Genomic DNA, 14,037 nt, shown 5'->3' with positions numbered 1-14,037 from the left:
CTCTCTATATATATATATATATATATATATATATATATATATATATATATATATATATATATATATATATATATATATATATATATCACTTTTTACTACTCACTAGCTTTCGGACATGTTTTTATTTATTTATTAAAAATCATTCACGTACCCAAACTATACTGATCCGAGATGATGGGGGATTTGGTCAGACACCTATTTGTCTATAAAATTATCGAAATAAATACATCAAGGAGGACATAAACCTTAACCTCCAGAATAACATAAAAAATGAGAGAACTTATTCTTATACAAAAATTAATAATAATAATAATAATAATAATAATAATAATAATAATAATAATAATAATAATATTAGGGACCAAGCATAAGACAAGACGATGTACGAAACCCATTAGGGAATACTCAAGGGAACGAGATCAGATCTGACGACTAGCAATTCCCATTTTTAATCAACAATAAGCTGCAGTGCTAAGTGTTTCAAATTAACCAACCAAAATGAAATTTGAAACACCAAATCTTGGATATTTTTCCTAATTTTCTATCTCTACTTAATTAGTGATAAAGTTAATCTCAATTGCCCCTATTAATTAGATACTGCAAGCCCAACGTTGCAGACCTTAGCTTGCTGAGTTGCAGCAGCTATAAGTCCCGTCGCTATTCTCAGCGTATGAATCATGATCACTTTTGCTACCGGCATGATGAACTATGGGACAAAAGCGTATTATGCTTGTGTAGGGTTAAGTCAGGCTAGAGATTCTCTTTAACGCAGTATAATACTGCTCGTTTTAAGTCAAGTCTGTATTTTTTTTTTCCCCAAATTAAAAAAATGCCATAACACGAATAGTATTCGTATACTGTTATATTATTATCTGTAGAACCCATTTAAATAAATAAAATAAAGAAAAAGAGAAAGCTGGCGACAAGTTGCAACCAAAAAAAGCAAAACAAAAGTTGGCAACAAGTTGAAATGGAATAAGTTGATATGGACGATAACAAGATGGCAATTTGCAAATCTGCAAATTGCAACGAATGGATTTGATTGGCTTAGTGAGTGAGAGTAATATTGTAGTGAGGTGTTTAAAATAAAAAGTGTTATTTCTTTCAAAGTTGTAGTAGTCTCTTGACACTACTAAGTTGTAATATTATAGTGGTAATATTGCTTCGCTGGGATATTGTATTTTATCCCGTTAAAATATTTGGTGTCGTTGTTACTCTCTTGTGTTATTGTTATTTACCGTAGATATTATTCCTGGGCGGGATTATTATTTATTATCCCAACAACGTGGTATCAGAGCCATGGTAAATAATAGTCCGCTGTCTTTTCAGTATCCCCGTCTCACAAAAGATAATTATGAGAAATGGCGCCTACGTATGAAAGTCATTCTTGGCTCCCAGGATGTGTGAGAAATCGTAGATAGAGGGTATGCAAAACCGATAATGAGGAAGCTCTGCCTCAAAATGAAAAAGATGTCTTGGCAAAGACAAGGAAGAAGGATCAACAAGCCCTCACGCTCATCCACCAATGTTTGGATGATGCCATGTTTGAGAAGGTGGCAGATGCTACCACCTCAAAGGAAGCTTGGGAGATTTTACAAAATTCTCTTCAAGGAGTTGACAAGGTGAGGAAGGTAAAACTTCAAACTCTAACGGCTGATTTTGAAGTTTTAAAAATGAAAGAATCCGAATGCATTTCGGATTATTGTTCAAAAGTGAAGGCTGTTGTGAATCAATTAAGAAGATACGGGGAGGACATAGAAGATGTCCGTGTGGTAGAAAAGATCCTTCGCACTTTAACACCTAAATTTGATTTTGTGGCGTGTGCTATTAAGGAGTCTAAAGATTTAGACTCTATGATGGTGGAGCAATTGGAGGGTTCTTTACAAGCCCACGAAGAAAATATCAAAAGGAGACAAAAAGTACCACTGGAGCAACTTCTTAAAACTCAGGCATCCTTCAAGGATTATGGAGGTGAAAAGAGCTATCGAGGGAATGGAGGGGGACAAGGCCGTGGCGGTCATGGACGAGGAAAAAGTAACGGTAACAATTTCAACAATGAAGCTAAAATCCACCAAACATTCAAAGGTCGTGGTCATGGACATAGAGGAGGAAGAGGACGTGGCTACTATCAAGAAAATAATGGACAAAGGTATGACAAATCAAAACTTGAGTGCTATAATTGTCATAAATTTGGCCATTACTCTTGGGAATGTTGTAGCAATGTTGAAGAGACAGCTAACCTTGTTGACGACAAGAAAGAAGAAGATGAGTCAACGTTATTGCTGGCACTCAAGGAAGAAGACAGGGATGATTGCAGCTCGTGGTATTTGGACAATGGAGCAAGCAATCATATGTGTGGATGCAACGAAAAGTTTGTGGAGATCAATAAAATGGTGAGAGGTAATGTGTCCTTTGGAGATACCTCAAAGATTCAAATCGAAGGGATAGGTACGATTCTGATCTCCTGTAAAGATGGTAGTCACAAGCTAATTCAAGATGTTTATTATGTGCCAAAATTAAAAAGTAATATTTTGAGTTTGGGCCAACTTCTTGAAAAGGAATATGACATCCACATGAAAAATATGCATCTTTGGCTTAGAGATTCAAGTGGAATTCTAATTGCTAAAGTACATATGGCAAAGAATAGATTATTTTCTCTGAATCTTAAAACAATTGATGCAAAGTGTTTGAAGGCTAATGTGCAAGATGAATCGTGGTGTTGGCATATGCGATTTGGGCACTTGAATTTTGAAGCGCTCAAATCAATGGGAGAAAAGAACATGGTACATGGGATACCATCAATCAACCATCCCAATCAATTGTGTGAAGCTTGTCTTCTTGGAAAACATGCAAGGAGGAGTTTTCCAAAGGAGGCCATGTCAAGATCAACCAAGCCGCTCCAGCTTGTTCACACTGATGTGTGTGGACCAATCAATCCACCTTCTTTTGGTAAAAGTAGATATTTTCTGCTTTTCATTGATGACTTTAGTAGAAAGACTTGGGTTTATTTCTTGAACCAAAAATCTGAAGCTTTTGCTGCTTTTAAAAATTTCAAAGTACTTGTGGAGAAAGAAAGTGGCTATGAAATTAAAGCTCTAAGGTCCGATAGAGGAGGCGAATTCACTTCAAACGAATTTAATGACTTTTGTCAGTCTCATGGAATTCGTCGCCCTCTAATGGTACCTTATTCACCCCAACAAAATGGAGTTGCAGAGAGAAAGAATCGAACGATTCTTAATATGGCACGATGTATGTTGAAAGCTAAAAGTATGCCCAAGGAATTTTGGGCCGAAGCTGTTTCTTGTGCAGTTTATTTGAACAACAGGTCTCCAACAAGGAATGTTAGAGATCAAACCCCTCAAGAAGCATGGAGTGGAAGAAAACCAAGTGTCAAACACTTGAGAATCTTTGGGAGCATAGCATATGCTCACGTGCCACAGCAAGGGAGAGCGAAGCTTGACGATCGAAGTGTCAAGCATGTGTTTGTTGGCTATGATGCGAGTTCAAAAGGCTATAAGTTATACAACCCAAGCAGCGGTAAGGTGGTGGTAAGTCGCGATGTTGAATTTGATGAAGAATTGGCATGGGATTGGGAAGCTCAGGAAGAAACTTCATATGATTTTCTTCCATATTTTGGTGATGAAGAAGAACCAGAGACCGTGGAACCTATGCAGGATACAACTCCACCTCCTTCTCCAACCAATGTTGCATCTCCCTCTTCTCAAGAAAGTTCAAACGAACAACCGCAAAGGACAAGGAGTATTCAAGAGCTCTATGAGGACACAGAAGAAGTTACTAATTTTGATTTTTTATGTTGTCTCTTTGCTGACAGTGAACCAATGAACTTTGATGAAGCTGTTACAAACAAAAAGTGGAGACAAGCCATGGATGAGGAGATTGAGTCAATAGAGAAGAACAACACTTGGGAGTTAACAACTCTTCCCAAGGGTCATCGAGCAATTGGAGTGAAATGGGTATACAAAATAAAGAAGAATGCTGATGGAGATGTGGAGAAATACAAGGCACGACTTGTGGCTAAAGGCTACAAGCAAAGGCAAGGCATTGACTATGAAGAGGTCTATGCACCTGTTGCCCGCATGGAGACGATTCGTTTGCTGATCTCTTTGGCAGCGCAAATGAAGTGGAAGATCCATCAGCTAGATGTCAAGTCAGGCTTCTTGAATGGCTATCTTGAAGAAGAAGTCTATGTTGAACAGCCATTGGGCTTCGTGGTCAAAAACCATGAAGATAAAGTGTTGCGGTTGAAGAAAGCTTTATATGGATTAAAGCAAGCCCCACGAGCATGGAATAGTTGCATCGACAAATATTTTCAAGACAATGGGTTTACTCGTTGTCTCCATGAATATGCTCTTTACCTTAAAGTTCATACTAATGGAGATATCTTACTTGTTTGTCTTTATGTTGATGATCTTATTTTCACGGGCAATAACCCAAGTTTGTTTGAAGCTTTTAAGAAAGATATGTCCCGTGAGTTTGAGATGACAGGCGTAGGGCTCATGTCATACTACCTGGGCCTAGAAGTGAAGCAGATGGAGGATGGAATTTTTTATCTCTCAAGAAAGCTATACAAAAAGAGATATTGAAGAAGTTCAACATGCTCGAGTGCAACCCCGTGAACAAACCGATGGAGAGTGGGACAAAATTGTCCAAGTTTGATGAAGGAGAAAAGGTGGATCCCACATTTTTCAAAAGTCTTGTGGGAAGTTTGAGGTACTTGACTTGTACCAGGCCAGATATACTCTTTGCAGTTGGAGTAGTAAGCCGCTTCATGGAAGCTCCTACCTCCACTCATTTGAAAGTCACTAGAAGAATTCTTCGTTACCTAAAAGGTACTATTGACTTTGGGTTATTTTATTCTTTTTCTAGTGATTTCAACCTTATGGGATATTGTGATAGTGATTATGCGGGAGATATTAATGATAGAAAAAGCATAACTGGTTTTGTATTTTTCTTGGGTGATTTTGTTATTTGTTGGAATTCAAAGAAACAATCAATTGTTACTCTCTCGACTTGTGAAGCTGAATATATAGCAGCAACATCTTGTACGTGTCATGCTATATGGCTGAGAAGATTATTGAAGGAGCTCAATTTGCCACAAATTGAAGCTACAGAGATTTGTATTGACAACAAATCCGCACAAGCACTCGCGAAGAATCCAGTGTATCATGATCGAAGCAAGCATATAGATACAAGGTATCACTTTATCAGAGAATGCATTGCCAAGAAGGAAGTCAAGCTCAAATATGTGAAGTCTCGTGATCAAGCTGCGGATATCTTTACAAAGCCTCTCAAGTTTGAAGACTTTCAGAGATTGAGATCAATACTTGGAATGAAGAAGAAAAATCAAAATTAAGGGAGAGATTTGTAGAACCCATTTAAATAAATAAAATAAAGAAAAAGAGAAAGCTGGCAACAAGTTGCAACCAAAAAAAGCAAAACAAAAGTTGGCAACAAGTTGAAATGCAACAAGTTGATATGGACGATAACAAGATGGCAATTTGCAAATCTGCAAATTGCAACGAATGGATTTGATTGGCTCAGTTGGACGGCTCCTTTGCTTATAAATAGAGTCATTCGGTTTCATTTCATGTACACCAAATCGAGAGAAGCAACGGAGAGTTAGAGAGAGTAATCCACAGATTATAGTCTGTGAGATAAATAGTGAGTGGGAGTAATATTGTAGTGAGGTATTTAAAATAAAGAGTGTTATTTCTTTCAAAGTTGTAGTAGTCTCTTGACACTACTAAGTTGTGATATTATAGTGGTAATATTGCTCCGCTGGGGTATTGTATTTTATCCCGTTAAAATATTTGGTGTCGTTGTTACTCTCTTGTGTTATTGTTATTTACCGTAGATATTATTCCTGAGCGGGATTATTATTTTTCATCCCAACATTATCAACATCTAATTATTCCGGAATTTTGTTAATACACCCAACAATTTGCGCTATAACTATCATCAACTCCAAAATACCAATACCTAGTAAGCTAGAAGTAATGAAACTTGATGGTAAATGTCTTCGTATTGCAGAAATTAAAATTCTTTAGCGACATTTCAGTCCACACATTGGAAGCTAGCATCTCGGGATCATTCACACGGATAAATGCTTCATCACACCTAGGAATTGCATTCATATTAAACTTCTCTTTAGTCGGGGAGTGCACGACAATTTCAATGCTGAAACTAGGGGCCTACAAATCGAACCGGAAAATCGTACCAAATCGAAAAGTCAAACCAAATCGATTAAAAAATTCGATTAGGTTTGGTTTGATTTGGTTTGGTATTTATTAAAAAAAAACCCGAACCAAATCGATATATAAATATATAATTTTTATTTGTACTTTTAAGATTTTATATAGAATTTTCTTTAAAAAATGTCTAGAAATATTTGGGATTATCTTGCGGGATATAATATATAATAGTATATGAAGTGCTCCATATTTATTAACCTCAAATAATGGGTTGTATGATCACTTTCTCATCAAGTGTTACTGAAATGCGTCAATCTCTTTGTTTTTCCATATTCATATCATAAGTTAAAATCTATTAAATTGTTATATCTTTTTCGAATGTGAAGTGATTATTATTTTTTAGGTATCATATTGATTTTTATGTTTAGTTACTAAATTCGGTTAACCGTGAAAGTGTACATCAACGAACATTATTGTCAGACGACTAAAAAAATAACTATTATATGTGTTACTAAGAAATTCTCTCATAAAAATATTTTAATAGATAATATGTTTGTCAATTTTTATATTTTTACTAAACATATATTTATTTATCAAAAATTTAACAAAGTAAGATTGAAATAATATTAAAGTAACCAAAAACCCGAAAAACCCAACAAAACCAAACCAATCCAAACCGATATAGTTGGTTTGGTTTGGTTTTGATAAAAACAGAACCAACCTCGCCCATGTACACCCCTAGCTGAAACAAACCAATTACATTATTCAAAGATAATATATTTAAAGTTAAATTATTTTTAAAATAAAATAAAAATCATTATTTTTTTAACGAACTAGTTCTTAAAGAAAATCCTTTTTTCTTTTCATATAGTAACAATCTCTCATAAAATGACACAAAGAAAGTGTCATTATAAAATATAAAAAAAAATTCCATACTTGGAAGTTGAAAGTTAACTGGCCGTACGATCCACTTATATATGATGTCCATGGATAGGCACTAGACCGGAGAAGTACAAATAACCCTCAAAGTGGATGGTCCCGTTTGTTAAGTAAAAATAGCACGGGCTAGCCAGTTTTCGGACTGATCATTCAAAAATAGTCAGTATTTGCAAAGTTATTGAAAAATGCCATTATTTTGCTGCAACACGAAAAGTTCCAGCATAATATACTGGAGATTGGTGACCTATGTATTAACTTCCAGCATATTATGCTGGAACCCAACACGCGAAAAGTTCTAGTATATTATGCTGGACAGCTATATTATACTGGAACTCCAGTATATTATACTGAAAATATACTGGAATTTCAGTATACTTATGCTGGAACTACAGTATAATATACTGGAGTATTTCTTCGAATTTTAAATAGTTTTTCCTTTCAGATTTATCTTTACATGAAAAATGGCTAAATTTCGATTACTTTTGAAACTGTGGCTATTTTTGAATGACCACTTATAAATCTAGCTATTTTTTAATTTCTCTCCATTGTTAATGAGTATAGTTTCAAATTTAATAAGTGTTGTCCCTCGCTTGTCTTGTGAGCAACACTTTTAATTTTGAACATTAAAATTCTGCTCATGGAACAAGCAAAGGTCAAGAGTTAAAAAGACCACCCTAAAAAGGGTCATATTTGTGCAATTGTTTTGCACTAGATAGGCCTTGACCCAAAATAAAGCCCTCCATGATTTCCACAAATAAAGCCCTCTATCCATTATCAGAAATTTGTTCTCCCATTCCCTCCTTTGAAACCTTATCCATAAAAAAAAAAAAAAAAAAGAAATAGATATTCCTTGTTAAATTGCACACACTTTAATGGAATAAAAAAGACTTCAATTTTGCACCAAAATGAAGTGCATCAGCCTTCATTCTCCAATCTTACCTAAACATTCAAGCAGCAAATTCAAATGCCAGCACCGTAAATCAAAACCAGCAGCTCATTGCCTAGTGGAGCAGCAGCCGCAGTATTATAATGCTAAATTGTCTTGTTTTCCAAACAACCAACATACTGGCTTTCTAAAGGGACAAAAAAGGAGACTGTTAATTGCTCCGCTTAGGGCTGTAGATATACCTATTTCCTCCTCCTCCTTTTTCATAGCTGCGGCTAATTCACCGAGAGACTTGTCAGTTTTGCTACAGACAAGGTTTGTTTTAATTCATCTTTATCTTCCGATTTTGAAGTTTGAACTGCATACAACTCCTGATATTTTATTGAGATGGATTTAAGTTATACTATACAGTGAGAATATAGCAAATGTGATTTGTCGTTGCAATTTAACATACTGCGGTAGGTAATTCTCTACTTCCCATTTACCATGTCAGCATTCTGTTTTTTTTTTTTTTTTGGTTAACTGGATAATAATATATGTAAACAAAAAGGAGATTTAAGTAGCAGTATTACAAGCAGGGGTATTGCTTCCCCTCAAATTGTCTGGAAACGAACTAGCAGAAACGTAAGAAGTACTATTCGAAATTTCCCTTGAAAATGTAGTTCCTAGAATGTCTGCCCGCACTGGATCGTTTGCAAACACGGGAGGAACTAGCAAAAGTTTGATTTTATCAAAAAAGTTTCCTTGTAGCGGCTTCCTTAGCAAGTGCATCCGCTACTCTATTTTGTTCCCGGTAGCTATGCACTATGAGAGGGTGCCCAAGTTGGTGTATCAATGACCTGCATTCATGAATAATGGAACTATAAGTTCTGATTACCCCAGTTGAATCCGTGCAAAGTTCTAGTGGAAGTAAGGCAATTTCCACCGGAATCTTCAGCCCCTGCATTAGTGCAATTAATTCTGTCAAGGTGTCAGTGGTGTTAGGGATGCTTTTCTTGTAGCCTATTACCCAATTACCTTAGTGGTCACGGATTACCATTCCTATCCCTCCTACACTTGGATTGCCTAAGCAAGATCCATTGGTATTAAGCTTATAGAAGTCTTTTGGAGAATCCCATTTGACATAGATGATGGTTTTGTTAATAAGTCTTGAGCTGTAATTAGTTAGAAGACACAGTGCTCAGTAGTATTTATAACGCAGGTGTTGTTGTAGTTGTTGTTGTTGTTATCGAAGGTTATCATTTCTTGTTAACCATAAGTGGCACAAACCGAAGTGGATGATGTCTCTCCATAGGAGATTGTTGTTGTAACTGATATTTCCTAGCTTATTCCAATTGTTGTTCCAATCGTTTAAGGTGAACAAAGCTTGGACAATTAAGCTGGGATATAATGATTTGAGGATGACAGAAAGCCAGAACTTTTTTGCGTTGGGGCATTTGAAGAAGATATGCCCGATAGTTTCATCACTTGTGATGCTTGTGAACAGTTCTTTTTGTATGTTTAAAGCAATTGAGTGCAGGTAGGAATTGGTAGGCAGACATCCGTGAAGGAGTCGGAGGAAGAATTTAATTTTATTTGGTGTACTAAGTTTCCAGATACAAGAAAAATCTTTGGTTTGTGGTTCATCAGTGGGCTATAAGGTGATATGCAGAACTTGTGGAGAAGAGCCCATTAGCGTTCAGACCCCAAATAGGTTTACCCATGTGCTCAATATTTAAAGGAATATAAGCACTCTTGGATAGCATCATAGATCAATTCAGTGGGTAGGGTAAAAGATAGAGTATGAATATCCCATATGCCATTCTGAACAGGTTGCTAATCTTAATATTGATGCCAGTTAGGTTAAGAGGCCCATACATTTGAGATTGTAAGGACTAAGGACCAGAATGGGGAATCCACCTATCCTGCTAGAAGTTGACAATGTTGCCCTTGTGAATGACCCATCTCGCGTCTTCACTGCATGTTCACCAGCAGGGGCAGATGTATAGGTAATTTATGGGGCACGTGAACCCATGGTGTCTCCGCCAAACTAGGTATTTTTTGTATGTGTTTTCTAGAATTAGTCTAATCTTATCTGTTGGCACCCATGCTCCACAAAGGCTAAATGGTGCACTTGGTTGAATATTGAGTTTTTTAGCTAAAGGAACAAGGAGCAATTCCCACTTAGTACTTTTTTTCTCCTTTCTTTAGTGATGCACCATGTTTTAGAAATCCTAGATCCGCCTCTGTAAATCACGAGCCATTTAGAATACACTTAACATGACAATGTAAAAGCTTATATATTTAATTTGCACAAAACGAGGACTCCGTTTAAATTATAACTCCTTCCATCCAAAAAGTATTGTGAAATTGGAAATAGAGTGAAGCATCTAATTGAAGTGTGAATTCGAATAACTTCTAAGTTTAACAATTATTTGTATTTACAAGTTTTTCTATTTGAAAAATTCATATCGTTCGACTCCTCGAAGAATAATAACCTAATATGAAGATAGGATAATGGGAATACCAAATCTTTTACAAGCATTAGATTAGAGAAAAGAAAGTACAATGTGACTTCAGTTTTCCCCGGGATAATGCGTTTGCTTATAGTTTCCTTTCTGGAAAATTGTGACGACAGTGCAGTAATGCTCTTTATGTACTGGATTGCCAACTTTGTGGTGCCGGGGATCATCTTAAAGGATCTTCAAGATGACAGTACCACTAGGGATAAGAAGACTGATGGAAAAGATCTATAAGGATAAGCGAGAAGCAGAAGATCGTTACAACAAGAAACTGGATTTGCAGTGAGAAAATCAATCAGGGTGAAGCATCTGGGTACCCCATCCGCTGTTGTCAAAGATTCCTTTGAGGCGCCTTAAGTCCTGAGACTCAGTTAAAGCTGAATTGTGTTAACTGTATTGGTTAGTATTGTTATCTTTTAAATCAAAGTCTGAAGTATGTTTTATGAAGGAATCGTATCGTACAGTTTGGTAAAAGCAAGCTGAATGTTTGCTGATAAACTTATGATAAATTTTACCACTTAGTAAAATATGAATTACATAAAGGCGAACTGGTACTTCTTCCTGGCTATTAGCAAGGCAATCTTGAATTTCTGTTTGAAATAATGTACCCAGTCAAGACTGTTTTGGTTTACTTTTTCTAATGTTGGTCCCAGAATTATGTATCCTTAGCAAGACGTTTTCTGAACTTTATTAGGTTCCAATATCAACTGCACAGAAAAGAATTACACGGCTTGATGGTTATAACATATTATGCTGATATAATGTGTATGATGGCCCATATTTATTCATGGGATGCCTGTTCTATAATTGCCATGTTAGCAACAACAACAAAGAAGAGAGGGTAGGGTACTTGACTCTTATTATAATATCCTACCTCTGCAAATTCCATCAAATCTTTGTACTTGGAATGCTTTTAGCCTTCCATGTTGGGGTCATTGTTATTTTCAGATCGTAAGTTAGTTCCAAGGTACTGACTTGCTAGCAGACATTCCATGAACATCTCATGGGTCTCAAATCTTCTTGCTTGGCATTTAACCTGCAGAAAGTGCTAAAAACTAAGATGGAATGCATATGTGAGCGCGAAATTGCAAAATGTGATTCTTTTATATGATGAGATATTTACTACAGTGCTTGTGAGCTTCTTTGATATTGCAATTGTGATTCTCCATTCTTGAGCTATTCTGATATGCTGAAGTTTTCGCTCTTATTACTATGACTTGTATCCAATTTTGGATCGTTTGAATGAATACTTGGTGGAAGATGAGAAAGAAAATTGAATTAGCTCAATTGTAATGCTTTTTATTTACCGGATTGCCTACTTTGTGGTGTGGGGGATAATCTTAGTGGATATTCAAGATAACAGAGTACCACAAGAGATGAGAAGACTGATGAAAAAGAACTATGAAAATAAGCAAGAAACAAAAGATCTATCGTTTGTGCCAAAACAAAACAAAGGAAAAAAAGAAACTCTGCTAGACTCTCAACTCTTCCAGATTAAAGGGATTGACTGATTTTTCTGTTGAATATATTGGAATGTTTGAATATAACACCTCCTACTGAAATGATGCAACCATATCATTGAAGTGAAGGAGGAGGTCATCAACTGTCATGACTTGAATATCACGCTTGTCTCTCACTCTAACACTCACCTGCCCACTTTTGGCTTCTGCTTCTCCAACAACAAGAATATAGTTATATTTTGCTTCTTGAGCGTCTCGTACCTTTTTCTGGAGTGTGTTATCGCTTGTATCAACATCAACATAATAACCAGCATCATGTATCTGCTTCTGGAGCTCAAGCGCGTACGACTGAGATTTGTTGGAGACAGGGCAGACCATTGCTTGACGAGGACTAAGCCAGAAAGGCCATTTCCCCTCAAAATGCTCACAAAGAATAGCGAACATACGCTCAATTGACCCAAGTACAGCTCTATGTATCATAACTGGTGTCTCGTCACTTCCATCTTCTGCTTTGTATGAAAGTTCGAATCTTTGAGGAAGTTGGAAATCAAGCTGCAATGTTGCACACTGAAACTCTCTGTTCATTGCATCCGAAACAGTGATATCGATTTTCGGACCGTAAAACGCTCCATCTCCTTCCTTTCTCCCCCACGGCTTCCCGAACTCCTCCAATGCTTCCACAAGAGCACCTTCAGCTTTTTTCCAGGTTTCTTCATCTCCAATAGAGTTTTCAGGCCTTGTTGATAAATTCAGTTTAAAAGTTAAACCTAATATTTTATACACATAGCTCATGAAATCTAAGACATCCTTGACTTCATCCTTAACCTGTGACTCTCTGCAGAAGATGTGAGCATCATCCTGCTCAAATTTCCTAACGCGCGTTAAGCCGGTAAGTGAACCACTGATCTCATTCCTGTGAAGAACCCCAAAGTCAGCCAGACGAAGTGGTAACTTCCTGTAGGAACGACCACCATGGTTGAATATTAAACAATGTCCCGGGCAGTTCATTGTCTTCAGCGCGTATTCTTGTTTGTCAATCTCAAACACAAACATGTTGTCCTTTGAATTTTGCAGCATGACCAGAAGTTTCCCACAACTTCATCTTGTACATATTTGGAGTCCAAACCTCCTCGTACCCTCTCTTCCAATACTGACTCTTTATGAAATCCAGCAATTTGTTGCAAATTCGAGTACCATGTGGAAGAAAGAAACAACTTCGAGGACTTACTTCATCAAAAAAGAAAAGATGCTGCTTGTCACCCACCTTTCTGTGATCGTAATCCACTACTTCCATTACTTCCTCCGACTGTTTCTGATCCATAACCCGCACGTCCCAATTCAAAAAGTAATGGCTATTTAGAAGAAACCTAGCAAACAAGAACAATAAAGAGGTAGGAGGCAACCACAAGAAAAATAGGTACCTCTATTTATAATGGTGCAAAACCTTCTTTGAGTAGGAATTGGAAAAAACTATATTTAAATAAATTAGCATTAATTAGCATATATAAAATCCTAAACAATTTAGGTTTCCTGCTCATAATTTAATTCCTACGTGAACTTTTAGCCCAAATAGTGTGTGTATATATATATATATTAAAATTGTAATTGCAAATAACTAATACTATAACCCAAACATATTAACTTACCGATTTTAGTTGGATACGGCTATTCTTTATTTTAGGATTCTTTTAGCAATGAATATTACTTAGGTTGTAGTCTTTTCTTTGTATAGATTTAGGATTCACTTTAGGTCCTTCTACCACATATTAATGTTCTAAGGTGTGTTTGACTCAAAAGTTGTTTATCACTTTTTAAGCAAATCCATCAATATAGATGAAGGGTAAACCGTAATCGAAGATAATAATTCCTAGGATGATCTTGGCAATTGATTCAGACAACAATAATACAAATCAGAGAGAGAGAGAGTGATAATCTTCGAGAGATCAGAGAGAGAGAGAGATAATGTTAGAGAGATTGTCTTTCCAATAATGAAAAAATATCCTCCCCCCCCCCCCTTACAAGGCTCGGACCCCCCTTTA

The 14,037-nt window shown here is 36.4% G+C and overlaps 1 protein-coding gene and 1 pseudogene across 2 annotated transcripts; one reads left to right on the top strand and one right to left on the bottom strand.

Annotated features, from left to right (window-relative positions):
- The first annotated feature begins 7,971 nt into the window (after positions 1 to 7,971).
- On the top strand, positions 7,972 to 11,196 carry LOC109207709. The gene is made up of 2 exons (XM_019370683.1): positions 7,972 to 8,352; positions 10,655 to 11,196. The coding sequence occupies exons 1-2, from the start codon at positions 8,057 to 8,059 to the stop codon at positions 10,770 to 10,772; spliced, it is 414 nt and encodes a 137-aa protein (XP_019226228.1). The 5' UTR covers positions 7,972 to 8,056; the 3' UTR covers positions 10,773 to 11,196.
- Positions 11,197 to 12,015: 819 nt separating this feature from the next.
- Positions 12,016 to 13,319, bottom strand: LOC109207701 (annotated as a pseudogene). The gene has a single exon (XR_002065052.1). The product of XR_002065052.1 is annotated as a threonine--tRNA ligase, mitochondrial 1-like (transcript).
- Between the last annotated feature and the right edge of the window lie 718 nt (positions 13,320 to 14,037).

This window comes from Nicotiana attenuata, unplaced genomic scaffold (assembly GCF_001879085.1).
Source record: "Nicotiana attenuata strain UT unplaced genomic scaffold, NIATTr2, whole genome shotgun sequence".
Lineage (NCBI taxonomy): Eukaryota > Viridiplantae > Streptophyta > Magnoliopsida > Solanales > Solanaceae > Nicotiana > Nicotiana attenuata.
Note: the sequence above shows the minus strand (reverse complement) of the source record. Positions and strands in the feature narration are given on the sequence as shown.